We start from the raw sequence: 27,500 nt of genomic DNA, 5'->3' as shown, positions 1-27,500 counted from the left end.
ACACACACACACACACACACACACACACACACACACACACACACACACACACACACACACATTTTAATTATTTATTTGAATCCACAAATTACAATTAACTGACAGGGAAACAAATTTAACTGGGTTGATAGTTCATGTTACACTTAAGGATACACATAGCACCTCCTACACACAGACAAGCTGCCCATAACTGCTGACACACACACACACACACACACACACACACACACACACACACACACACACACACACACACACACACACACACACACACACACACACACACACACACACACACACACACACACACACACACAGATGCATGTACACAAAGCACTGCCAGTCCTGCCTTCTGTGTCCCTCCCACACAACGCAGCATAAAGCCAGGTACAGCCGGGTGGTCCCCGGGAGGTCCTGGTTCTAGAAGCAGCCTGTGTTTTAGATTTGTACGTTGTGGACCAGGCTTTTACAAGATACATGTTCAAAGTACCAACCAACGATACTTTGAATCATAGCAAACTTTGGGTACAGATGTATAGCCTGAAAAGTGCTTGCATGACAAAAAGAGCAAAGCCAAACCAACTAAATTGCTCTGTTTCAGCTGTTATAGATAGTTTGCCTATGTGGAGGAGAAGGTGCAATACATACCCATTAACCCCTGTTGCATTTGTTTCCCCGTAATGTAATATGTAATTTGTGGATTCAAATACATTGAAGGTAGAGTAAGTGATTTAATTCAAATAATAAGAAATTGGGTGTACCGGTATGTTCTGATAGTACTAGTGTTACTAGAGTGTTTGGTCCATGTTTGGACTTAAGCCTTATCCCCTGTGAGGAGAAAAAAAGCAGTTTAAAATACTGTTGACAAGTTTTCCTCCAATCAGGATAGACTGGGGCCTTCCTCCAATCATGGTCGAGTGGTGGCGGGCCTTATGCGCACCAAGGCCCACCCCCACTTGATCATGATTGGAGGAAGGCCCCCGCCTGTTACCTACATGAAAACATAAATTACTTACTCTACCTTTAAAATTAAAACGTGTGTGTGTTTGTGAGAGAGACAGAGAAACAGAGAGAGAGAGAGAGAGAGAGAGAGAGAGAGAGAGAGAGAGAGAGAGAGAGAGAGAGAGAGAGGGAGAGGGAGAGTGTGCACCTTGGTACATTAGTATCCACCGTGGCCACTCCGTAGCCGAAGACAATGATCCCCACGATAGAAGCGGGGACCAGCAGCTGAGTGTAAACCCCCAGCCAGGCAAAGTACAGGCCTATCTTCTCCCCAAAGTACTTCCTGTAAAGGTCAGAGGTCAGGGATTAGGAAGAGGATGTGACACACAGGTTTAGTGTACCACACATAACAGATGGGGAGAGTGTTTTTTGCAGGTCTTTCAGTCTGAGTGTATCAAAAAGGCAACTGGGTTAAGGCAACGGAAGCTTGTGATTGGCTGCGCGGAGGTGATGAAAGTCGGGGAGACAGAGATACACCTAAACCTAACCTTAACCCTAACCCTAACCTCAGTAAACTAACCTGGTGAAAAACTAACCTGCCGACGCTGGTGAAGGTGAATGTCAACCTGGAGTGTTAAACTGGTCAGACCAACAGTGCTTAACCCAGTTGCTTTTTTGATACACTCGGACTAAAAGACCTGCAAAAAACATTCACTCATAACAGATGGTGGCAACTCAAGCCATAGTATACACACAGACACAGTACAGTGAGTCATAGTGCTGCCCTATATAGAACTATCACTTACACACTTAAATGTTTGATATCTGCTACCATGTCTCTTGTAAGAGACTGTGATCATTTCCATTAGCATGCACCTTAAAGGAGTAGTTCACCCCAAAATGCATTTTTTTTCTCTATTCATTAATCACCCCCTGGAGACTTGAGTTCAATAATATTTTTTTGTGTTTGTCGCATTCCTAAGACAAAACATATATAATAGTAAATTGACCCCCATTGATTCCGTATGGGGACCCAAATGCATTACTCCCCACCCGGGTCCCCATCCGGAATCAATGGGGGTAAATTTACTATAGTCATTTTCTTTACTTAGGAATGCGACAAATACAAAAAAATATTATTGAACTCAAGTCTCCATGGTATGAGTAATCAATAGAAAAAAGGTAATTTTGGGGCAGAACTACTCCTTTAACACACCAACTGCCAGGTATGAACACATTATGAATATATGCTGCCTAGGGTTCATGTGGTTAAGGCTCCTCCTGGTCCAGCTGTGTGGTGGAGGTTCTGTACCTGATCAGATCAACAGGCTGGTATTTGTAGAAGGCTCCATATCTGGCCCACTCTTCATGCAGGAGCTGGCAGAGGAGAGAGACAGTGGTTTTCAACCCTTTTCAATCAATCAATCAATCAATCAATCAAACAAACAATCAATCAATCAATCAATCAATCAAACAAACAAACAAACAGCAGAAGCCAATTGTAGACATACAAACAATTAAAAATCACACCCGTGTGAACTGAGCGGTGGTTTATCTCCCCCCCGCCCATTCCCTTGTGCATGTAGATGTTGATGAAGTTGATATTTATTTATTGAGTTGATGAAGATATTGATATTTCATATCAACAAGGACCATTATTTATTCAGCATTTGAGCCAAGGACCACCATTTGATGACATTTAGCCTCTCAGACCCAAACCGTAGAATATTTTGCTATCGTTAGATAAGATTTTGTCCACAATTCCATGCTGTATTGATGTTGGTACCATAGGAGAGATAAAACAGGCAAACGTTGATCAGAATAAATAAAAAAATCGTCAACATTCTCAGTAAAAGAAGTAATGCAGTTTTCATTGTACGCTCTCAAGAGTTAAAGATCAATAATAAGGGGGACCATTCTCTCCATCATTTAGCTGGGGACCACCTGGAACCCCTCAGGGACCCCTGGTGGTCCCTGGACCACTGGTTGAGAACCACTGAGTATAAGATGTCACAGTGACACGGTCAGTGTGTTTCATCACTGATGGAATTGGAAACAAGGAGAAAGTAGCATTACAAACTTTTTCTCGTTTGAATTGCAATGAACTGAACTGAACTGAACTATTCATACATTTGTTCAGTATTATTTTATTTTATACATCATTGCAATATTGCAGTAGCTCTGCTTCTCTGAAGCTAGAGGCGAGCATCAGCCGCCACATTTCAATTCAAATGAAAAAAAGAATTGTATGCACACAATACAAAGTAAATTAAAAATGTGTTGTGATGTGTTTTTTTATGTTGTTGCATGGAGGTTTTCTAACTTTCATTGGATTAAAGGGAAACTCATTGAGTTTCCCCATTGTAAGCCCCAGTATGTGTTACAATCTGGCACCATGGAACCAAACTGAACTGATTTAATGTAGACCTCAAAACACTTTAACAATTATTTTATGCTTTAACTATATAAAAAAAAAAAAAAAATAGCAGATATACAAGCTTGTCGATCTGCTTAATAATAATTGGCACATCTTTGAATATAATTTTAAAAGCGAACATTTGTAACTCAAATCTTTGCTTCTGGGGGGACCCTGCAACAACATATTTTGAGATGGGGGGGTCCACGGCCAAATACATGTTTTGGGGGTCCTTGGCATGAAAAGGTATGAGAACCACTGATTTAGAAAAAGGATTTAGAAGACAGTTATAGAATAGGGTCAAAAATATTCAAAGACTTGCACCAATTTATGATTTTTCAAAAATAGCAGATCTACAAGCTCACAGCGCGGCACTTGGTGCCGCACTGTGAGCTTGTAGATCTGCTATTTTTTAATAGTTAATAAAGCATAAAATAATGGTTAAAGTAATATTGTGTAATAATATGTTCCCAGTCTTAATGGGTTAAACCAGGGGTCTTCAACAGGAGGTCCGGGACCCCTAGGGGGTCCTGAGAGTTACTATAGGGGGTCCTCCAAATCTTTGAGTGATAGAAACCTTTTTTTCTCCTTTTTTACATTAATCACTTGAACCCAAGCGTCTATATTCTGAGAACCTTAGCCAAAAATAGCTGATCTACAAGCTCACAATGCCTCGTGCTGCGAGGCGTTGTGAGCTTGTAGATCTGCTATTTTTGGCTAAGAGCTTTGGTGTAGAGGGGTAAAAGAGAAGACTAAGTACAGGGTGAAAGGTCAAGTTTGTTAACTCATTTAGTGCTGATCCCGAGAATACTCGTGAAAAGTACTCGAGTACCCGGAGTGCCAATCCCGAGTATACTCGTGAAAAGTAATATATTACTGTAACGGCGGTTATATTACCGGATACAATGGCGGAAGGTCCGGAGCCGAAATCCGTCGCTGATTTCTCATCATCACGGCTCCACGAGCACAAAATAGTCATCCCATAACATTGAGGTGGACGGGGGATCTCATCTTTAATGTCCATTATCTCAAAACTACACTTTAGAAGCGAAGATGGAGGCAGATGCTCGCTTATAAAGCACATGGTGAAAAGCTCCGAGCCGATCCGCCATGACACCACGTAAACAAAGATCGATTCCGGCGCAGGACGCGATGACGTCAGACCGGAAGTGTTTACGCTGTGGACTTCTGGCCTTCAAAATAAGATAACGGGAGTGAATGCAGCCTGAGGGTGGCATCGTGGACTTTATAATCCGTTAATTTCAGGAGCACGAAATGAGTTAAGTATTGACGGTTCAAGTGGTTAAATATCTGAATTGACATCTATACTATAATTTTGCGAATGTCTGAGTGAGTGAGTGAGTGAGTGAGTGAGTGAGTGAGTGAGTGTCTGTCTGTCTGTCTGTCTGTCTGTCTGAAACAGCGTTTCTCCTCAGTGGCTGGAGCAATTGATCTGAAATCGCATCAACATTAGCATATGAACACACCTAACATAACTGTGAAGCCCGTTTGTCACTTTCACAAATCATATACTGTATATTAGCATTTTTATGGTGTATCTACTATCTATTCTGCATCTAGCATGAGGCACATCTATTCTGCATCTAGCATGAGGCAACATGTTTAACCAGCTCTCTCTCTCTGTGTGTGTGTGTGTGTGTGTGTGTGTGTGTGTGTGTGTGTGTGTGTGTGTGTGTGTGTGTGTGTGTGTGTGTGTGTGTGTGTGTGTGTGTGTGTGTGCGCAGGCGGGTGGGCGGGTGGGTGGGGGGGGGGGGGGGGGGAAGGGGGTAGCCATTAAACGAAATGGGTATTTCTTACATTGATGCTCCTACATATTATCATGCAAGCAACAGTTAAAGTTACTTTCCATCCCTCATATACTGTATGCACAGTGCACATCCCATAACCCACACACTGCACATCATTTTGGAGCTCATATCTTTGAACGGGTAAGGACTAGTGAATCCAAATACACTGGTGATTGTGCTGTCAAACAATGAAACTATATGGAATCTATGAACAGGTTGTGGGGGTCCCTGCTTCATCTCTCTCTCAACTAAGGGGTCCTTGGCCTGAAAACATTGAAGACCCCTGGGTTAAACTGAAATGATAACGTAGCTTGCAAGTTTAGTTCAGGCAGATACACCTGAGAAGTTCACACTGTGCTGCCCTATGTGGGTGTGTTCAGTGTTGTGCAAGACCCGCACATCTTACGCTGACGTGGCAAGTATATGTATATATATATCTCCCTGCTCTTAATGGTTAATGATGGTTTCTAATTGTGCTGAGCAGGGAGAAAAATATAGCAGAGCCTGAACGCCAAGATTAAATATTACATATACACTTGCATTCTCATGTTTCAATAATAGATGTTACAATAATAAAATATATTGATCTATTCATTCTATATTAGTTCATTCTATACTGGTCCATTCCATTCGTAGGTTATCTGACTGAACTGCATTGAACTGAACTGAGGTGAACTGCATTCAACTGCATTGGACTAAAGTGAAATGAGAAATATTCCCCAGTAACTAAACTGTATTAATGTGGTGGATGGCTGGAGGGACTGAGGAGGAGACAGGAAGGAGACAAAGCGGGGGAGAACGCAGAAGAAAAGAGAAAAGTACAGAAACAAAGAGAGTAAAATGTTGCTGTCTGGCAGAAAAAAATACCTTTCTTTTTTTGCATAAATTATTGGCCTATTTTATACTTTATTACAGGGGTCTTTGATGTTTCATCAGTGTATTTTGGATTCATGTCAATTTGTGTTTTCAGATATTTAACCACTTGTACCGTTAATAAACTTGACCTTTCACTCTGTACTTAGTGTGCTCTTTTTCCCTTCTATGTAATGCTGTAAACTACGCCTAAACCTAACCTTAACCTCAGTAAAACTATGCCTAAACCTAACCCTAACCTCAGTAAAACCATGCCTAAACCTAACCCTAAAACCTAACCCTGACCCTTAGTCGAACTAATGACATGTAGAAATAGCAAGAATTGCCCGATTTACGTACGGATAAAAGGGCAGGGGCTCAAGCCCCCTTTGATGTCTATGTGTGTACGACGCGTGCACTGGTAGAACAGTGAAAACTGAGCGGGATGGTGTTTTCTACTGGTGTTTCAGTCCGAGTGTATCAAAGGATGCGTTCGTAAATGCGCACCGGGTGTGTGCTCAGTGTAGTGAGTGCCTAAACCTAACCCTAATCATAACCCTAACCTCAGTAAAACTATGCCTTACCCTAACCCTAACCTCAGTAAAACTATATGCCTAAACCTAACCATAACCCCTAACCCTAACCACACCCGGTGCACATTTACGAACGCACCCTTTGATACACTCTGACTGAATCACCAGCAGAAAACACTCTCCCAAAACTGAGCACCAAGAGAGGAAGAGGAAGAGAAGGGGAGGGTGAGAGGAGGAAGGGTGAAGCTACCTGTCTGTCATTTCTCTCTTCAGAGTGAGACGTCACCTTGTAGTCACCCTGCCGAGATAGAAGGTCAAACACATGGGTTACAACACGCGCACACACACACACACACACACACGCACACACACACGCGCGCACGTACACGTACAACCGAGTGACCCGTGACCTTTTAGTCACCCTGTAGAGAGAGAGAAGGTCAAAGACACGGGTTACATCATATCGTCGTTGTCGGGTGGAAACCTTGTATGTCCAAAACCGTTCATTTTGTATTCGTCATTTTTTAAAACGATATAAACTAGTGAAAATAGCCGATCTACAAGCACACAACGCCTCGCATCGCGAGGCGTTGTGTGCTTGTAGATCTGCTATTTTCACTAGTTTTTTTGCGACAGTCTTGTATGATGAAGCAGGGATTTACTTTACGAAAACTCAAATTCAAACTTGGAGATATGAGGTTTGTGCCCGACAGTGCCGATATACATACTGTAGGCACACACACACACACACACACACACACACACACACACACACACACACACACACACACACACACACACACACACACACACACACACACACACACACACACACACACACACACACACACACAACTACACACGCCCCAACATTTGTTGTTCTATGACTGTGACTTTGATTGTTGACCTTTGAGACCCAAAGGTTAATCACCTCTTCTGGGGCGGCCACAAGTTCCATGGAAATCTGCCCAGGCAGCTGCTGTAGATTCTTGACTTGAAATATAACCACCATGGTTCATTTATATAGCGCCTTTATCCAAGGCGCTTTACAGAGATTGTGCATTACATTCGCACACACATTCATTCATACACAGATGGCAGAGGAAACCATGCAAGGCACCAACCTGCTCACCGGGAGCAACTAGGGGTTCAGAGTCTTGCTCAAGGACTCTTCCACACTAACTCTGGGGGAGCCCGTGATCGAACTGCATGGGAACCCTTCGGGAACCCTCCATGTTCTAAGACGGCAACTCTACCCCAGAGCCACTGCCGCCCACTCTGTTTTCCACTTATTTTGAGGCACAGACACGCACGCACGCACACACACACACAAACACACACACTCTGACACATGCTTCTGACGACAGGGCACACAGTCGCTGCTTTGACATACTGTACTCACATCATGAACTGGGAAGGCCGAGTCATACACGCCTTTAGCAATCAATGTGGTGATGCCTGGAAGAAAGAGAGAGAGACACAGAGACACAGAGAGAGAGACACAGAGAGAGAGAGATAGAGAGAGAGAGAGAGGGAGGGAGAGAGAGAGAGAGAGAGAGAGAGAGAGAGAGAGAGAGAGAGAGAGAGTCAAATGTAATAACTGTGACGGCGACAAATGCCCCCTAAACAACTACTGTAAAAGGGGACTCTTTTTTTATACTTCATCGCATGACCAAATAACGTGACAAAAATAGCCAATTCACAAGCTCACAGTGCATCGTGCGACGCATTGTGAGCTTATTGGCTGAGCATATGGACATATGAATGCGAAATATGCAAGTCTCAGTAAGTTTGCGGTGAGAAAATCAGGGGGTCAATTGATTAGATCATGCATTATTTTTTACTATGACATAAATGGTAAATGTATACAGCGCCTTTATCCAAGACGCTTTACAGAGATTGTGCATTAAATTCACCCACACACATTCACACACCGATGGCAGAGGAAACCATGCGAGGCACCAACCTGCTCACCGGGAGCAACTAGGGGTTCAGAGTCTTGCTCAAGGACTCTTCCACACTAACTTTGGGGGAGCCTGGGATCGAACTGGGAGCACTTCGGGAACCCTCTGTGTTCCAAGACGGCAACTATACTCCTGAGCCACTGCCGACATGATGTGCAACCCTCCACCCCACGCGATGTCAAACAGACGGGGACTACGTGATATTTCTAGGGTTTGTGATGATTGTGCTGGGAATAACCTCCTAGTGTTATTATCATGGACGCTGACACGTTAGACTACTGTGGACCCGGAATAATAAAGCTTTAATCAAAGCAATTAATCAATTAATTACCAGGAATCTCAAAATGGGACACAGGGCACGTTCATGTATGAATGCACATGTACTACAAAAGCTACAAAGAACTTCGACTCCCAGAAGGCCCTGCTTCAATCTCATCGTGATGACCCAGGATGTATGACCAACTAGTAGAGGAAAGGACATGGGGGAGAGAGAGAGAGAGAGAGAGAGAGAGAGAGAGCGAGATCCAAAGAAACAGAGGAGAAGAGAAGAGAGAAGAGAAGAGAAGAGAAGAGAAGAGAAGAGAAGAGAAGAGAAGAGAAGAGAAGAGAAGAGAATCTGTAAAGTGTAGAAGTGGTCTAATAGAGGTTAACCACTTAGACCCTCCTTACTTAGTAAAACAGACCTGATTTGCACTGTACTTGATGAGTTCTTTTTCCATCTACCTCAACTATCTTCACCAAAAACAGCCAATCTACAAGCTCACAACGCGTCACAACGTGAACCTTCCCCCCAGAATAGGGATGCTGGGGTTCAAGTGGTTTCTAACTCTCTCCTTGGTCTCACCTCCCTCTCTCTCTAGCAGTAGCTGCAGGCTGCTGCCTTCTGCTGCCAGGCTGCAGCCAAGCAGACATATGGTAGAAACTAGACGGTTCAGCCAGTCTGCTCTCCCTTTTTATGAAGTCATCCAGAGACAACAAGTCCCCCCCCTCCCTCAGCACACCCAAACACCCAAATCCACACAAAAAAAAAGAAAACAACTATGGCCCACTTGTGTACCAGCAGAACACATAAGTAGCCTACTGTGATTGGTGCTGTTTGTTGCAGTCTGTATGTACAGTAGGGGTGTAACGATACATTTTAACAACGATACGATACGCATCACGATACACGGTTGACGATACGATACATGGACGATATTGGTTCATTCATGGCGATACGATACGATTCGATTCAATGATTTAAAATCGATATAGTAACTATTTAGCAAAGACATTAAATCTGTGTTGAACGTGTCAATAGTGCATGTTTTTAAGGGAAAAATCTATTATTATGGATATAAATTAGTAAACACTGTGATTCTGTAGTATGTCCAAAATAATTTATTGAATAAACTAACTGGATTAAAAGCTAGAGATTTTACATGACTAATTTCTAGTAGGTTCATTAGTACCAGAAGCTCTTTCTCCCCAATTCCATGTGATCTTAACTACAACTACTGTGTGTCCCCTGCAAACTTGAGATTCTATGATAATGGATATTGCCCTAAGTACTCTGACAACGTACCTATATTTTATTATGGGCTTTTAATGTTTGTTTTTATGTAATCTCAGTGGGACTCAAAATAAAGATATAATAAGTAAGCCATTTACCATGAGAGGGAGTGGGTTGTTAGCTGATTTACCACTGTTTCAGGGTTGTGCCACGAGCCGCAGGCGAGTGGCAACAACAACCCCAACAAGCCACGACCTTGAATGGTAAATTGCTTTTCTGCCACTTTTTCCATATAAATGAAAGAAAACACAGTTGTAACTTGCAAGGATCTTTAGTTACAATCATTAATTGTTTCAGAATACACATAAACTTCCGCCACCACAGCAAATAGTCCCATAAACACAACAATGCTACCACCAGATGGCGCCAACTCCTGCTGATGTGCATGACTTCTGGTCAGGTAACGCATGGACCAGAGCTAACAGCTAGGCTAACGCTAGTTAGAAGCACAGTTTCGGGCCGCAAATAGAGGCTGGTCGCTTCCAGAAAAGCATAGGTTCAGAGAAAGGGGGCTTTAAAGTTGGCGGATTGCATTGGATCCAATGACGATAGTGACGATAGTATACTACTTTCGCTAGTAAACATAGAACGCCCGTGACCATGGACCACCTACGTTTTCAGCTCAAAAAAGCACTCTTTCTCCCCAATTTCTACATGTCTTAGTTTAACTACATTGCGTTCTTCATCTTCTTCTAAACATGAAGTCTGTCATTGTTTTGGTCGGGGAAAGGTGTTCCAACTTTCAAAGTCCCCGGATGCGTTGTGAGGCGTATTGATCTCGGAAATGTGCCTCATTTGCATCACAACGCATCCGGGGACTCTGAGCAACTCCATAGAGTTGTCTTATTTACCACTCTGTTAAGCCAATCACAATCCAGTATTTGAACACGTGACTAGAAAAAGTGGTAGAAATAATAGTTTTAAGTCAGGCAGAACTACTCTGCTCTTCAAAAAAAAAAGAAAAAAGAAAGAAAAAAAAACAATCTTTTGACCCATAGTCAAGAACTCCTGCCTTTATCACTCCTTTTCTTTCAAAAACCATTGAACAACTTATAAACCGCTGCAATTGAGTATTGTTATTTCCGGGTTGTGTCTGCGGTAGTCAAGGTGGGTGCATTTTATTTCATGCCAAAAATAGTGTATTTTACAGAGTGGGTGGGGTGCTGAGAGGTTTCCCACCACGGAGAATAGACTTTCAACAACGCAACACTACCTTTGTTTAGGTGAGTAGTGAAGTAGTTTAGTTTAGTTTTTACTGAAGAAGAGCCCTCATAGGGCAGTGGAATTCCTGGTCCTGTATCTCAGGGGTTTTCAAACCTTTTTGACTCAGGTCACCCCTGTAAATAACTTTTTCATCCAGGGCACCCCTGAGTTACACTGTTCATTTTTAGAATCTTACATCATATTGGAAAAATATCCGTTTCCATCAGAACTGACTGAAAATAACATTATACTTGACGTTAACCACTTGAACCCCAGCATGCCAATTCTATTTTTGGTGAGTTGTCGTAGATAGAAAAATAACTTATCAAGTCAGTGCAAATCAGGTCTGTTTTACTAAGCATAGTGAAGTGATATTGATGTAGTGATATTGATGAATTCCTATCGAATTATCTCGCGCCACCCCTGGACTGGAATCACAGCACCCCAGGGTGTCCCGTCACCCACTTTGAAAACCCCTGCTATATCTGAACTGGCTCCCTGGCAGAGCGTTATAGAGACCTCGCTAACACTCTGGACCAGAGCTAGATTCAAACATGCCCCTATTGAAACAGAACCTCTGTGAGTAACAGGGACTCCACACTGCCCAGGCCTGCCCTGCCTTCCAATCATTAGTGATAATCCCCTTGACCTATCACCCTTTGATAAAGTCCAGCTACCAAGAAACCTGGAAGTATAGGATAGTCAGCTGTCCTTCAGGGCAGACATTACAGCGTATCCCTTGGTCCTGTTGTATTTCACCTGACATCATCCACAGAATTAGACCTTTCCTCACCAAGGGGTAGCACCAGCTCAGTGTGGCCTTGTGGTTAGGGTGTCCGCCCAGAGGCTGGGAGGTCGGGGGGTCAAACCCCGGTCGGGCCACACCAAAGACCAAAAATGGGACCCAGTGCCTCCCTGCTTGGCACTCAGCATCAAGGTTTGGATTGGGGAGGTAAGTCCCTGCGACATACTAGCATCATGTCCAGATGGTGTACTTGTACATCAAGCTGCCTCGCGCCACCGAAACAGGAGATAGGCTCCTGGCCTATGGGCCTCATGGCTCTGCAAGGGTCACATAAGCCCCTTTTTGACTGCAGCTTTATCACCACACTACACGGCACTGCACCACTGCACACCACATAAAAATGTCAAAATTTTCCATTACACAAAGTACCCCTATTGGTAAGAAACAGATCGACCCTTTTAACTGTGATTATAATACAATATAAATTTGTATTACAACTATCCTAATTATAATGCACTATAATGGATTACAACTGTGATTATAACACACTATGAAGTATTAATTAATGCATTACTATGATAACTATAATATACTATAATAGATTGTAACAGTCTTTATATAAGCACAATAGAATCTATTATTATGTATTACAACTATATCCTGGTGGTCTAAATGAAAAGTCAATGAGTGATCTCTCACTGACTATTATGAAGTGTTTGCCCCTGTTTGGCCTAGCTCAGACCTACTCTGGATTGGATACTTTTTAGTACACCGTTTAGTACCACTTTCACACCACTCTACCCAGGCCCTTGTAGTGGAAAACCTGGCACAAGTGGGTGGTGTGGAGTGGTGTGGTGTGGTGTTGGGCCATGTAAGTGGAAAAGGGGCTTCAAGGGGTCTGCCCTCACCTCCAGGGGTGACTACTGCCACTCCCTCTATGCTGGCTTGCCTGCATGACCTCTCAAACCCCTTACAACTGATCCAGAATGCAGTGGGCATGCCTGGTCTTCTGGCGCGCAAACATGTAAACGTATCCTCACTTAGGCACTCCCTTCACAGGCTTTCAGGTGGCTGCCAATGTCACGGCCAATTCAAGACCCCCCCTCTCTACCGCCAGGACCAGGGACGTGCAGAGAATGTTAGAGAGGCAGGGGCTGACGTTTCTAAAAGGGCCTTTTGGTGAAAATGTCGAAAATAGCAGACCTCCAAGCTCACAACGCGTCGCAGCTTGGAGGTCGGCTATTTTCGATGCTTGATACCACACTGAACTAAGCATAATCAAGTTAATACTGGAGATGTGGCATGGGTTTCTACACAGAGAGGGCAATTCTTTCAACATAAGATGCTGCATTCAAGTTCAGGAGAGATTGGACAAGGCAATTCTCTTGAATGCTGCCTTCAGGTATGGCATGGAAAGAGGGCATATTTGCATTGCTTTCACCATAGTAAAAACTGCATTCATGGTCTGGAGAGGGCACTTTTTACAGACGGGTAAAAGGGCAGGGGCTCAAGCTCCCTTTGATGTCTATGTGTGCACATGCCTGGTCAGGACAGGATCCCTAGCCCTACAACCCTTCTCACATACTGAACTTCAATCAGCGAGCCGTCCCATCCCGGTGATACACCACTCCAAGTGACCTAGATTCTTCTGCCTCCTGTCCTGGCTCCCCAATCTGTGGAGCCAGGACACCCTGTGGGGGGGAAACCTCTTCAGACTCCACCTCACCCCCCCTAGCACTCCTCATTCGTCGTATCACTACTCGCTGCCTATTTAAATAGATGCCAGTTTGTATATTATCCAGATCAGGTCTGTGTGAAGATAACCTACTGTCCTAGTTACTATGTACACTTAAAGTAGTTCTTAATTGTTTTCTTGGCACTCTATTTACCTGACTGTTACCGTGTGTCATCGGTTGCCTGGTGTTCACGCCATTTACACTGATTTCACACTATGTACCGGTACATGAAGTCGCTCTCGACAAGAGCATCTGATAAATGGATACTGAGGCGCACATGAAGAAACCTGAAATAAATCTGACAAAACCTTTACGTGCACAAATAAATGAAAACATATGTCCGCATTAATCAGGTTTTGCTTGCCCTGATTAAGGTTGTACCCCTATTTGTGTCTCTTGCCTTCATGGGATAAGAACAGCAGTGGAAAGTGGAAAACACTTACTTACTTACTGAATTCCCAGTCTTTCACTAGGTACTTTTAAACCTATAGTGAACACTTCACATCTGAATGAATGAATGAATGAATGAACTTTATTTATATAGCACATCTTCACAGCACGAATGCACAAGAGTGCTTTACAGATACACAATACTCAATAAAAAAGTAAGCTCTGCAGTTGCAGAGATACAAAGATAAAAATAAGCTCTACAGTTGCAGAGAAAACACCAATAAATTAAAAACACCCACAATAACAGAGAAAACAAAAGAACAGTAAAAACAGGGACGCCTATAAGTGACCAAAGGCCTGTCTGAACATTTGTGTTTTCAGATGCCTCTTAAAGGAGTCCTCTGAGGAGGCCATTTTTAGGTCCAGGGGGATGGCCGTTCCAGAGTTTTGGGGCTATGGCCTCAAAGGCTCGGTCGCCCTTGGTTACAAGGTTTGTCCGAGGGACATCAAGGAGGTGTTTATCTGCGGATCTGAGTGAGCGAGTGGTGGGGGTGGGACGGATAATTTCTGAGATGTAAGTCGGGGCTGGGCCATGAATTGCTCTGTAGGTAAACGTGAGGACTTTGAAGTCTGACCAGAACATGTCCGAACCGCTCATTTATGACAGTTAAGAGGAGTGATGTTTACTTGATTGTGTAGTGTGACTAATGGGGATCCGGAATAGAGCAGTGAAGTCTGGCGTCATTTACCCATCCTACCTGGTTCGCGTTTTTTTCCCCCCATTCTGAATTCAATAGACCTTTTCCATATCCATTTCCATATAAGAACTGTGTTCCAAACATAAACAAATGATCTCAGCGGTTTGACTCATATGGATATGAAGAATCAACTGATGGTGAGAAAACGCTAATGTTACTGTCGCCGAATTAGTTACATTTTCACTAGAAACAGGCTTTATCAAATATGTCCGAACCCCGACAATATCGTGCAGACGGTTTGTTTAATTTTGGACCACAATGCTTATATGAGATGATTTTAAGATGACCCAATGTTATTCTCCATAGAGAAATTACTTCTGTTAACCGGGGGATGAGCGAGTCACATCATGACTTCACTGCTCTATAAACAATAAATAGTAGCTGTACACACACACACACACACACACACGCACACGCACACGCACACGCACACGCACAAGCACAAGCACAAGCACAAGCGCACATATAAACACCAATGTATGTATGGTAGAGACTGACCCATGGATTGGCAGGTTCGTACGCACACTGTGCGTCTCAGGATCTCATAGACCTACAGTAGGAGAGTCAATCAACAGTCAAACAGATCTCATAGACCTATAGGAGAGTCAATCAACAGTCAAACAGAGAGACCACAATGTAAAGGAAGCAGGCATGTATCTGACATCAGATAGACATGTTCCAAGTGGAGACAAATTGATTTAAACAATGCAACACTTACTATGCGACCCCGTGTGGCATTGTCAAAGAACGTGTCTTTAGATTTGATGTTGTACCTGAGAAAAACACAAAATCCAATGTGAGCATTCCAAGTGTGTGTGTGTGTGTGTGTGTGTGTGTGTGTGTGTGTGTGTGTGTGTGTGTGTGTGTGTGTGTGTGCGTGTGCGTGCGTGCGTGCGTGTGCGTGTGTGTGTGTGTCTGTGTGTGTTGGTGTCTTACAGGTGCAGCTTGTCTCTGGAGAAGCAGTGTGACAGGTACTTGGTGCTGCCGTGCTCCTGGTGGGGCACATTGGGTTGGAAGGGCTGGTTCACCTTCCTCCACAGTGCGTTCACGCTGGCACTGAACCCGCTCTCCTCCTTCAGCTCGTAGCCCTGTTAGGTCATACACGAATGTTAGAGATAGGCCATGGGCTAGTGGGGTTGATAGCAATAGATTCTGGTGGCAAATTCTAATGATGATTTTTATGTTCCCACATGCCCATGGTATCATTTAAGCCCTGGTAGCATTACCAACCTCGTAGCTTTCTACCTGTTACCACCACTTTTATATGAGAAATGCAACTGAATATGTCAAATCATGCCTGGAATTGATTGGTACTGAATTATAAAACATTGTAATGCAGAAGAATATTATTTGCAAAATGCAAAAAGGTAGTATACAGAGGAAAAATTCAAAAGAATAGGTCAAATTTGATTAATTTTCGTTTTTTTGAAGGTCAAATGTGCTATATTTTCTTAAATATTTAACATAGAGACTTGCATTTGGTTCAGGATGCTGCTGTCTCTGTTCATGGGGACGCTGTTGCCTCTGAGGCCTGACCTGCTTTCACACTTCACAGTCTCAGGGGACCCTGTGGCACCCGGGCTCCGATCGCCTCCAGCTCCAGCTGAGAGGCGCAGGTGGTCAGATCTAGTTCCAGAGCCCCTTCTACTATTGTGCCGTACAGGGACTGTTCCACACATGGTGCGAGATCCACAGTGCTGATCCGGAACACTGTGATGTTCAGACTGTGATGCACTTTCTGCAGTCACTGCTGCGTGATTATGGATCCCACTGGGAAAGATGGATGGAAACGGCATAGAGCGCTCGTTTTCACAGTTATTGTCCACGACACTGCAAGCGGCGCGAAGGCCAGCGGAGCGCCGCACGAGTTACGAAGCCGTGGTGAATGCAATCGTTCTATTTGTAAGGCCTGGGCAAGCGCACGATAAACGCAATGATAATTGGGGTTTGGTGCAACTCGCGCGGTCCAAGAGACTACAACGGAGCGCTCCCTACGTCCGGTTCAGCCAATCACAAGCTTCAAAAATTAGTCCGGGGCGTGGTTATCCATCTTTCCCAGTGGGATCCATAATCACGCGTCACTGCTGGATAAGGGCTGGGCGGCTAACACACTGAAGGTGTATGTTGCTGCTATCTCTGCATGCCATTCTGGTGGAGCTGAGGTACAGCTGGGTAAGACCCCGTTGCTGTCACGCGTTATGAAAGGAGTAAGGTGCCTCCAACCAGACTCTTCAGGGTCTCATTTGGGACCTTGGCTTGGTGTTCTCACTTCTCAGCACTCGGGAGCTCCATGCGCTCTCAGTGAGAGAGGAGTGTCAGATGGGACACGACAAGTCGAGTGTCACCTTGCAAACCATTTCCTCATTTCTGCCAAAAGGTTCTCTCCGTAGGACATGTGAACTGGCCTCTGTATCCGTCAGCTTATGTCCCTTCCATGAGTGTTGACCGCTCGGGTGATGCTCTGCACGTCCTCTGCCCGGTGAGAGCTTTGGACACTTACAGTACGTCATATGGACAAAGGCTGACTGATCAGCTCGTTGTATGCTATGGTGATAGAGTCCTGGGCTGAAGGATTTCAAAACAGAGACTCTCACATTGGCTTGTTGGTAGCATTGCTTGTGCGTATCGCTTGGCCGGACAGACTCTGCCATCCGCTGTAGTGGCACATTCCATTCAGGGTATGGCCACCTCTTGGGAATATAGTTCAGGGGGTTTCCCCTTTTTGACATCTGTGCATCGGCCAGCTGGACATCGCCTAGTACCTGTACCAGGTTCTACTGTGTCAACGTGGTCCCTGAGAATCGGGTGGAACAAGCTGTTCTGCATGGGGGTTGCTTCTGCTCCTTCGGAGACAGTGGGCTTGTCTCTGCGAGCTGGAGCTGTCCGTTTACCAAAGGGAGGACTTGTAGTTCTTATTGATAGATCACCGACTGATCTGGTAGTGTACTATCATATATTGGAGCGATCCAATATAGCGATATGTTTGTAACCACGGTTATGTGAGCGATTGGATCACTCCAATCTAGTCACAGAGATCTATTGAAACCATGCTAAATCTGCGCTTGCATTGTAAATGGACTGAAGTGCACCCAAATGTGTTGGTTAAAGGACTGACAGAATGTCCATGATGATCTAGGTCAGTGGTTCTCAATCTTTTTTGGCTACAGTACCCCCTTACACTGATTTCCGAAGCCAAGTACCCCCTTCCCCTGACTACAGCAAAATGTACAACACAAGTCCAGTTCCAATACCTTTACATTCAAAATAAAATAGCATAATGGCAAATAAACATTGCTTTCTATTCAATAACAGTCACCACTAGTCAAGTAATTGATGTAATTTGGTTTAGAAATGTACAGATGAGCAGCTTCACACCATCTCTGTCAATGTTTTATCATTAAACATAAAATACATATTCTCATTTTCTAGTTTTTCTCACGTACCCCCTGCAGTATCCCCGCATACCACTAGGGTTACACGTACCCCCTTTTGAGAACCACTGATCTAGGTGACTGAACACATAGATTCACTTGCAAGTGATGATGATAACTTTGATTAATTATCTCTGAATATGGCACATGAAAATGAATCATTTTCAGGAAGGTAATAATGATAGTAATGTAACGAGGCATGGTCTTTCGATGTCATAATTACCTAAGCTCAAACTCTTCTGTTTAATAGTTATATTTCACAACATCACAGAGTCTTATGTGCACATTTTAATGCTAAATGCAAGTCTCTATGTTAAATATTTGGGAAAATATAGCACATTTTGTGACCTTCAAAAAACGAAAATGTATCAAATTTGACCCTTTTTTTAAATAATTTCTCTGTATACTAACTTTTTGCATTTCTAAGTAATATTCTTCTGCATTACAATGTTTTATAATTCAGTCACAATCAATTCCAGGCATGATTTGACATATTCAATTGCATTATAAGGATACTATATGGAAGTTAATAAAAAACGAGAATTTCGGTTATTTCTCATATAAAAGTGGTGGTAACAGGTAGAAAGCTACGAGGTTGGTGATGCTACCAGGGCTTAAATGATACCATGGGCATGTGGGAACATAAAAATCATCATTAGAATTTGCCACCAGAATCTATTGCTTTTCATGAAATTCTGGCCTCTGTCCCATGAACTAAGAGGCAGGGGCTGACATTTCTAAAAGGGCCTTTTGGTGAAAATATCGAAAATAGCCGACCTCCAAGCTCACAGCGCGTCACACTGCGACGCGTTGTGAGCTTTGAGGTCGGCTATTTTCGATGCTTGATTTCTTTTTTTTTTTAAAGATTTGTTTTTGGGCTTTTGTGTCTTTACTGATAGGACAGTAGACTGACAGGATATGGGGGGAGAGATGGGGAGTGACACGCGGCAAAGGTCGTCCGGATCAGGAATCGAACCGGCGATACCGCCAGGCATCCATGCCTATGTTTCAATGCCTAAGTGGTATGCGCCTGGACCAGTAGGCCAGCGGGCTCCCCGATTGATTTCTACACAGAGATAGCAGTTCTTTCAACATAAGATGCTGCAATCAAGTTCGGGAGAGTTTGGACAAGGCAATTCTCTTGAATGCTGCGTATGGCATGGAAAGAGGGGCATTTGCATTTCTTTCACCATAGTGAGAACTGCATTCGTGGTCTAGAGAGGGCACTTTTTACAGACGGATAAAAGGGCAGGGGCTCAAGCCCCCTTTCATGTCTATGTCGTGTGCACGTGCCTGCCAGTTAGTTCATACATTGACAGTTTCAAGCCAAAGCATATGACTTACAGCAGTGATACTCAAACTCAGGCCTGTGGTACATTTTGACTGGCCCCACCAATCAATCAATAAATCAATCAATCGATCAATAAAAATAAAAAATAATATTAGACAGAGTCTAAGTTATTATCTTATCTTTAGCCTAATTACATTACTATTACATGAATACTCATCCAGGAAGGGGAAACTGTGAGCACTCAAGCAGCAGCAAAGATGAGCCCCAGCAAGCGCCGAAAAGTTGATGCAGACTTGCAGAGAAGCGGCACTTTGACCCAAAATGGACACATGCTTTCGCTTTCAATTGACCATCTCATGCGAATTCAATAGGCCTACTACCACTATGTTTAATGTGTCAATTGTTAAGATGGACAACACAAGGCACCAATGAAAGACAGAAGTTATCAAGTATCATTAATGTTGTAATGTTATCAACTGGACCCTTGCCATTTTTGTAATGTGGCCCATAGGTCCAGCTATTTCAGTGTCCCTCCCTGACTTCCAGCACAATTTAAACAACTGATCAATCAGTGTGTCGATCGATCAATGTTCATAAGGTACTGCAGAAATCAGATGTTGAATTCTAAACTCATTCGGGAAAGAACATTTTCTAATACCGTTTACTGTACTATCCTCACGTTTAACTCTGTACACTGTCAGAGTTAAACTGAAATCTCTCAGTGTTGACTGTAACTCTCTCAGTGTTGACTGTAACTCTCTCAGAGAGTTAAATGTCAGATTGTGACCTCACCTTCTTGGTAGGGACTTTGATCTTCAGGAACTCTGCCTCGCGACTGAGGACGGGCCAGGGAGCGTGGAGACGAGTGAAGCAAGGACCGTGGCTCTTCAGCTGAAAAACAAAATGTTACATTACACGTTATATACATGCAAATGTGTATACAGTATACTGTATATATAGTTGTTGTTGGGTGGAAACCTTGTATGTCCAAAACCGTTCATTTTGTATTTATCATTTTAAAAACTATTTAAACTAGTGAAAATAGACGATCTACAAGCACACACTAGATCGGCAATTTTCACTAGTTTCGTGCGACACTTTTGTATGATGAAGCAGGGCTTTACTTTACGAAAAAAAGGTACACGTTTCAAACTCGGAGGTACAAGGTTTCTGCCCGACAGTGACGATATATACTTACATATAAAGTATGTGTGTGTGTGTGTGTGTGTGTGTGTGTGTGTGTGTGTGTGTGTGTGTGTGTGTGCGTGCGTGCGTGCGTGCGTGCGTGCGCGCGCGCGAGCGCGCATGTGCATGCGTGCATGTGCATTAGTGTACAGTACTATATATATATACTTGTTTACAGTCGTAACCAAGAACAGTAATGCAAAACAACCGCGTGTGTAAAGTGAGCCCCAAACCTGACTTCACCTCCTCGCATGCAGTGCGTCTATAATTTGATGGGCAGCAATAGGAGGTTAGCCAGAGTGCCTGACTGTACGTGATACGTTTCAGCGTGACATAAATACTCCATGCTACCATGTCAACATCGCCGGCTAGGCCCCGCTGCTCTCCTAACCCTTTAGCACAGGGGTCTTCAATGTTTTCAGACCAAGGACCCCTTAGTTGAGAGAGAGATGAAGCAGGGACCCCCCACAACCTGTTCATAGATTCCATATAGTTTCATTGTTGTTTGACAGCACGATCATGTAGTAAGTCTGAGGACCCCCTAGGGGTCCCGGACCCCCTGTTGAAGACCCCTGCTTTAGCATTAGCTTTAGCTACCGTATGTAGGCTGTACATTTTAATGTATACAGACTGTACTATCCTAAAACCTCTGTGTGACATTTGGAGACTCTCTAAGTTAATAATGGATGAATGACTGTGTGCATAACTATTATAAACTATTCCACAGTCCTACATTTCAGAATCAACATACTGTAGAATACAAAATAACTGTATTGCCAAATGAGTTTATAGATAGGGCCTATGAGTAATGTGCCTGTTGAGTTGCTATAGAACACGTTAAATATTTACGATTGAAAAAGCAGTAATTGTTAAGGAGTAATTATTATGACTAGAAGCTCGGCCGCCCTTTGGGCGGCCGAGCGTCTAGTCGGCGACCTGGCCAACTCGGGAACGATGTAAACAGAGAATGAATGCCCCGCTCTTTAATGCAATCCCCATTATACCTGTTGTCATAGGACCCGTGTTGACCATCTGTTTGACTGTGTCCATGTATGCCCATATATGGAGATATCTGTCTGACTGCGTCCAAGTTATGCCCATATGGAGATCTCTGTATCTGCCTGACAGTCGGCCGAGCGTCTAGTCGAGGACCGGCCTACTCGGGAACGATGTAAATACGGAATGAATACCCCACCCTTTAATGCAAACTCCATTATACCTGTTGTCATAACCTGTTTTGACCATCTGTTTGCCTGTGTCCATTTATGCCCATATATGTAGATATCTGTATCTGTCTGCCTGCGTCCATTTATGCCCATATGGGGATCTATGCAGACACAGTGCCGGTTCTGGAAAACACTAATGTCAGACATTAGCTCCGCATACGGAGATTCCGGACCTTTCGCGCTGGTTCCGGATAACCGCATATCAGGTCAGGTCGAGGCCGGGCACTGCACTCCCTGCTGCGGCGGGGAACGCGTGTGCCGAATTCTGTGTAATGCAAACCCCATTATACCTGTTGTCATAGGATCCATTTTGACCATCTGTTTGCCTGAGTCCATGCATTTATGCCCATATATGGATATATCTGTTTCTGTCTGTCTGCGTCCATTTTATGCCCATATATGGAGATCTCTGCAGACACATTCCGGAAGACCCTGATGTCAGACAACAGCTCTGCATACGGAAAATCCAAATTTTTTGCGCTGGGTTCCGAAAAATCGCGTATCGGGTCGGGTCGAGGCCGGGCACTGCACTACCTGCTGCGGCAGGGAACACGCGCGCTGAATTTGAAGCTGGTGGGACGAACGGTTCTCAAGATACACGGATTACATACATACATACATATATATACATACATACATACACACTCACAGAGATTTTTTGTTGACTCATGTGGCGTATGTGATGTCAGAGCCTTTTATGAAGTGATGTCACAATGAGTCAGCGCTTGCTCCGGAACGGCCCGATGTCAGTCATCTCCGTATACGGAGATTCCAAACCTTTCGTGCCGGATCCGAAAAACTGTGTATCGGGTCGGGTCGAGGCCTATCTAAGAACGTAGGCAAAGGTCTGAGCTATCTGCGTGCGAAATTTGGAGTCTGTAGCACCAACCATGTGCTGTCAGGGCTCTTTCATGCGATTTGGGCCAATTCGGATTTGCGTCCATTGACTTCAATTAGTAGTCAGGACTCTGCATATGGAGATTCCGAACCTTTCGCGTTGGTTCCGGAAAACCGCATATCGGGTCGGGTCGAGGCCTAGCTAAGAACGTAGGCAAAGGTCTGAGCTATCTGCGTGCGAAATTTGGAGTCTGTAGCACCAACCATGTGCTGTCAGGGCTCTTTCATGCGATTCAGGCCAATTCGGATTCGCGTCCATTGACTTCAATTAGTAGTCAGGACTCCGCATATGGAGATTCCGAACCTTTCGCGTTGGTTCCGGAAAACCGCATATCGGGTCGGGTCGAGGTATAGCTAAGAACGTATGCAAAGGTCTGAGCTATCTGCGTGCGAAATTTGGAGTCTGTAGCACCAACCATGTGCTGTCAGGGCTCTTTCATACGATTCGGGCCAATTCGGATTTGCGTCCATTGACTTCAATTAGTAGTCAGGACTCCGCATATGGAGATTCCGAACCTTTCGCGTTGGTTCCGGAAAACCGCATATCGGGTCGGGTCGAGGCCTAGCTAAGAACGTAGGCAAAGGTCTGAGCTATCTGCGTGCGAAATTTGGAGTCTGTAGCACCAACCATGTGCTGTCAGGGCTCTTTCATGCGATTCGGGCCAATTCGGATTCGCGTCCATTGACTTCAATTAGTAGTCAGGACTCCGCATATGGAGATTCCGAACCTTTCGCGTTGGTTCCGGAAAACCGCATATCGGGTCGGGTCGAGGTATAGCTAAGAACGTATGCAAAGGTCTGAGCTATCTGCGTGCGAAATTTGGAGTCTGTAGAACCAACCATGTGCTGTCAGGGCTCTTTCGTGCAATTCGGCCTCGGCTTCAATTAGTAGTCACGATTTAAAAATGTGAAAATAAGGAACAGGTCACTTCTGTACTTTAGCGCGGCCTCTCCATTAACTACTTTAACCCTGTTAAACATTTTGAAAATACGACTTGGTTAGAGGCGTTAGAGTCAGATTGTACCGTTGTTGTCAGGTGGAAACCGTTTGTTTTGTATTTATCCTTTTAAAGAGGATTTAAACTAGTGAAAATAGCAGATCTACAGTACAAGCACACAACGCCTTCTCACCGCGAGGCGTTGTGTGCTTGTACTGTAGATCTACTATTTTCACTAGTTTTGTGCGACAGTCTTGTATGATGAAGCAGGGCTTTGCTTTATGAAAAAAAACATAACATTTGAAACTTGGAGATACGAGGTTTCTGCCCAACAGTGACGATATACATATTTTTATATTTGTTTTATTCCTCCACTGATATATAGTGTGTACCTATTGGTGCTTTAGCACTAGGGAAAACACCAAAAGGTTTACAGGAATACAAGCTACATATCAGCAGCACAGTTTGACTGGTTAACCCAAACCACATAACTAAACCAGCCGGTAAGAAGACAACACAACATGCTTCTATAAACCCATGGAAGTCACAATGGACACACGTTACAGTTGCCTTGTGAGTGAAACTGTAACCAGAAACTGAAGCGGAGCACAGAGCCAGGGGGGGGGAACAAGCTGTAACTGAACCCTCCTGAGCCGTCACTCAGAGGAGGGGGGAGGGAGGGGGCAGGGGGGGGGGGGGGGTAGTAATAAGGGAGGTGCAGCGGAGTGAGAGACGGAGAAAGTGAAAAGAGAAAAGGCGGGAGGGAGGATGACAGAAACCTGAGAGGATTCCCTCCTCTCCTCCTCTCCTCTCCTCTGCTCCTCTTTTCAAAGCATCCTTTGCTTCTTCCCTGTACCCAACACTGTACCCAACACTGTACCCAACACTGACTGCCAATCTTCTCCCACGACCACCCTATCGACCTAACTCACCCACACACACCCACTGGGTTCAACTCAACAGCATTTCAAGGTTCAAGGAGTTTGTTTGTCATTCAGTACAAGTACAGAACGAAATTTGTTACCCACTTTTGTTAGACACTATAAAAACAAACGATAATACCTAAAAGCAATTGCCTGCTAAAAAGACGACTAAAAAGCAGCAGCATTAAAAAACAGCATTAGAAAACCACTTCATGTGTCACAGTTCAGTTCATAGTGTTCATAAGTAATCTCACAAATGCAGAGATCACAGTTTCAAGGTCCAGAGTTCATAATTATCACAGAGTAGGGAAGAAACTATTCTTTATCCTGGTGGTATTGGCCTTAATACAGTACTACGCAGCCTCCTGCCCGAAGGGAGGAGGGCAAACAGACCATGAGCAGGTTGGGTGACATCTTTCATGATGCTGGTAGCCTTTTTCCTACATCTGCTGGTGTCACTGATGCCAGGTAGGCTGCTTCTGGTGATTTTCTGAGCAGACTTCACCACTCGCTGCGGAGCCTTCCTGCCTGCAGCAGAGCAGTTTCCATGCCACACGGCAGGTATTTAACGAGCACTACAGGGCACCTAAATGAGTAAGTAGAATTACACCAGAACCGTTTCTACACCTGCACCACTTGCTATGTACTGTAAGCAGGGTTTCAACATACGCTTTTACATTGCCAAAGCAGAAGTGTACACTGTAATCAATCAATATAATACAATCAAAATCAAACATGTACAATTGAAAACTTTTTCATGTGTTGAGATTACTCGATGCAGACAGTGCATGAATAGACGGGTTTCTTGTTTACAAACATTGAGACTAAATGCACAGCTGACTGTATCATGTAATCAATTCCGTCCAATCCCCAAACCTGTTGTTTTGGGGAGCGCTGGTTTCATTGGCTAATTTTGGTACGGACCCTGCGCACGCATCTAGTTTTATCAGTGTAACGTGGACCAGAAACCCGTCTATAAGTATACACCATGATCACTAGTCTTTTCACTCACTCACTCACTCACTCACTCACTCACTGACTCACTGACTCACACACACACATCCATCTACAGGGTGCATTACATTATGTGTCCACATTGTGTCAGTGCCTGGGGTAACACGGCCAGAATTAGTCATGGGTGTGTATAAAACTCTTGAGCGTTACATTCACACACTAGTATTAGTCAGAGTGTCGGCTAGCATCACCTTTAAGAACCAAAGCTTTTCTAGAGACCAAACATGCTGCAGGTGCATGAATCCATGCGAGCAGCATTGATAATGTGACACCACCAACCATGCCAGGAGACGTGGGGGAAATCAGTTGAACTACTGAATGAATAAATATGAATAAGTAACTCACTTGCACTTGTTCCCCTCTACCAATGTTCTCTACCTCCTCCCTCCACATCAGGGGTCTTCAACAGGGGGTCCTCAGAGTTACCACAGGGGGGGGCGCCAAATCTTTGTGATAGGATCGTTCGTTTAAATTAACAACTTGAACCCTCGCATCCCTATTCTGAGGAGAACTTTAGCCAAAAATAGCAGATCTACAAGCTCTCAACGCCTCACGCAAAAATAGCAGATCGACAAGCTCTCAACGCCTCGCGCAAAAATAGCAGATCTACAACGAGGCGTTGAGAGCTTGTAGATCGGCTATTTTCGGCAAATAGTTTTGGTGTAGAGTAAAAAAGAGCAGACCAAGTACAGAGTGAAAGGTCAAGTTAACTAAAAACACAAATCCAACAGACTGATGACAGTGCTGTCAAACAAGTCTATGAATCTATCTATGAAATCAATGGAAATCTGCATCACACATCTTTTATACAATATGTAGAGGGGGTCCCCGCTTCATCTCTCTCTCAGCTAAGGGGTCCTTGGCCTGAAAACATTGAAGACCCTTGCTCCACATGATCTCCTCTCTCTCTCTCTCTCTCTCTCTCCTCTCTCTCCCTCCCTCCGCTCCTCCCTGATCTCCTGTTGCCAGGAGTCTCCGGCAAATTAAAAGCGGTGTTTAAAAATACCTATTGGGCCTGGAGAAGGTTAATTGGCAGAGGGAGGCCCAATTAGCTCTTTTATCTCTACGGGGGAGGGGGGGAACTAGTTCACGGCGAGGGTTCCGCGCGTGGGGGGGCGAGGAGGGAGAAGCATTGAGACGCAGTGATGGAGTTGGGATGATTAGTTCGGAAACACATGCTGATAATTGATGTCTTCGTACATTTGATCAGGTAAATCCTGTTGAACTGATTGATTTGTTCATAAATAAATGCCTTAATTCGTCGTGTCGGTGTTGCACAAATGTAGCGAAAGTAGCCGATCTATAAGCATCACGGCGCTTTGCGAGCATGTAGATCTGCTATTTCTGTGAAAATGTTTTAGTCTGGGAAGTGAAAGTGAAACTGTGTGTCATTCTAACGTCTACTCAGGCTTTTGTGAGCTGCACCACCAACGCTTTTCAAGTTAAAATGCTTTTACTCTTAATATGTGGATTGTGTAAAGATTATAAAAAGGTACAGTGACAGTCATACTACAGATTTTGACAGCTGCTTTCTTAAACCGATCTTTATTTATTAAAGAGCCACAGTCCTCCAATCTGCAGTGTTCTAACTGGACTGGAGTCTCATTTCTCTCCAAAAGCCCTTGAATATGATGGAATATGATTAAGGATTACTGTGATTATGGTAAGCTCACATTTCATATCGCACAAACCATAC

At 44.1% G+C, this 27,500-nt stretch overlaps 1 protein-coding gene across 1 annotated transcript in view; it reads right to left on the bottom strand.

Annotated features, from left to right (window-relative positions):
* Positions 1–27,500, bottom strand: part of ano2b (anoctamin 2b) — a gene marked incomplete at both ends in the record, with an annotated part of 161,641 nt that overhangs the window by 107,509 nt on the left and 26,632 nt on the right. The window contains 8 exons of the mRNA XM_080754235.1: positions 1,151–1,285; positions 2,255–2,319; positions 6,802–6,849; positions 7,954–8,009; positions 15,398–15,449; positions 15,618–15,672; positions 15,836–15,987; positions 20,414–20,512. Of these exons, the coding sequence (XP_080610361.1) occupies positions 1,151–1,285; positions 2,255–2,319; positions 6,802–6,849; positions 7,954–8,009; positions 15,398–15,449; positions 15,618–15,672; positions 15,836–15,987; positions 20,414–20,512 (662 nt within the window). The remainder of the gene's footprint in view (positions 1–1,150; positions 1,286–2,254; positions 2,320–6,801; positions 6,850–7,953; positions 8,010–15,397; positions 15,450–15,617; positions 15,673–15,835; positions 15,988–20,413; positions 20,513–27,500) is intronic.

This window comes from Nannobrachium achirus (assembly GCF_963921795.1).
Source record: "Nannobrachium achirus genome assembly, chromosome: 23".
NCBI classification, from domain to species: domain Eukaryota; kingdom Metazoa; phylum Chordata; class Actinopteri; order Myctophiformes; family Myctophidae; genus Nannobrachium; species Nannobrachium achirus.
This window is presented reverse-complemented; position numbering and strand designations above follow the sequence as displayed.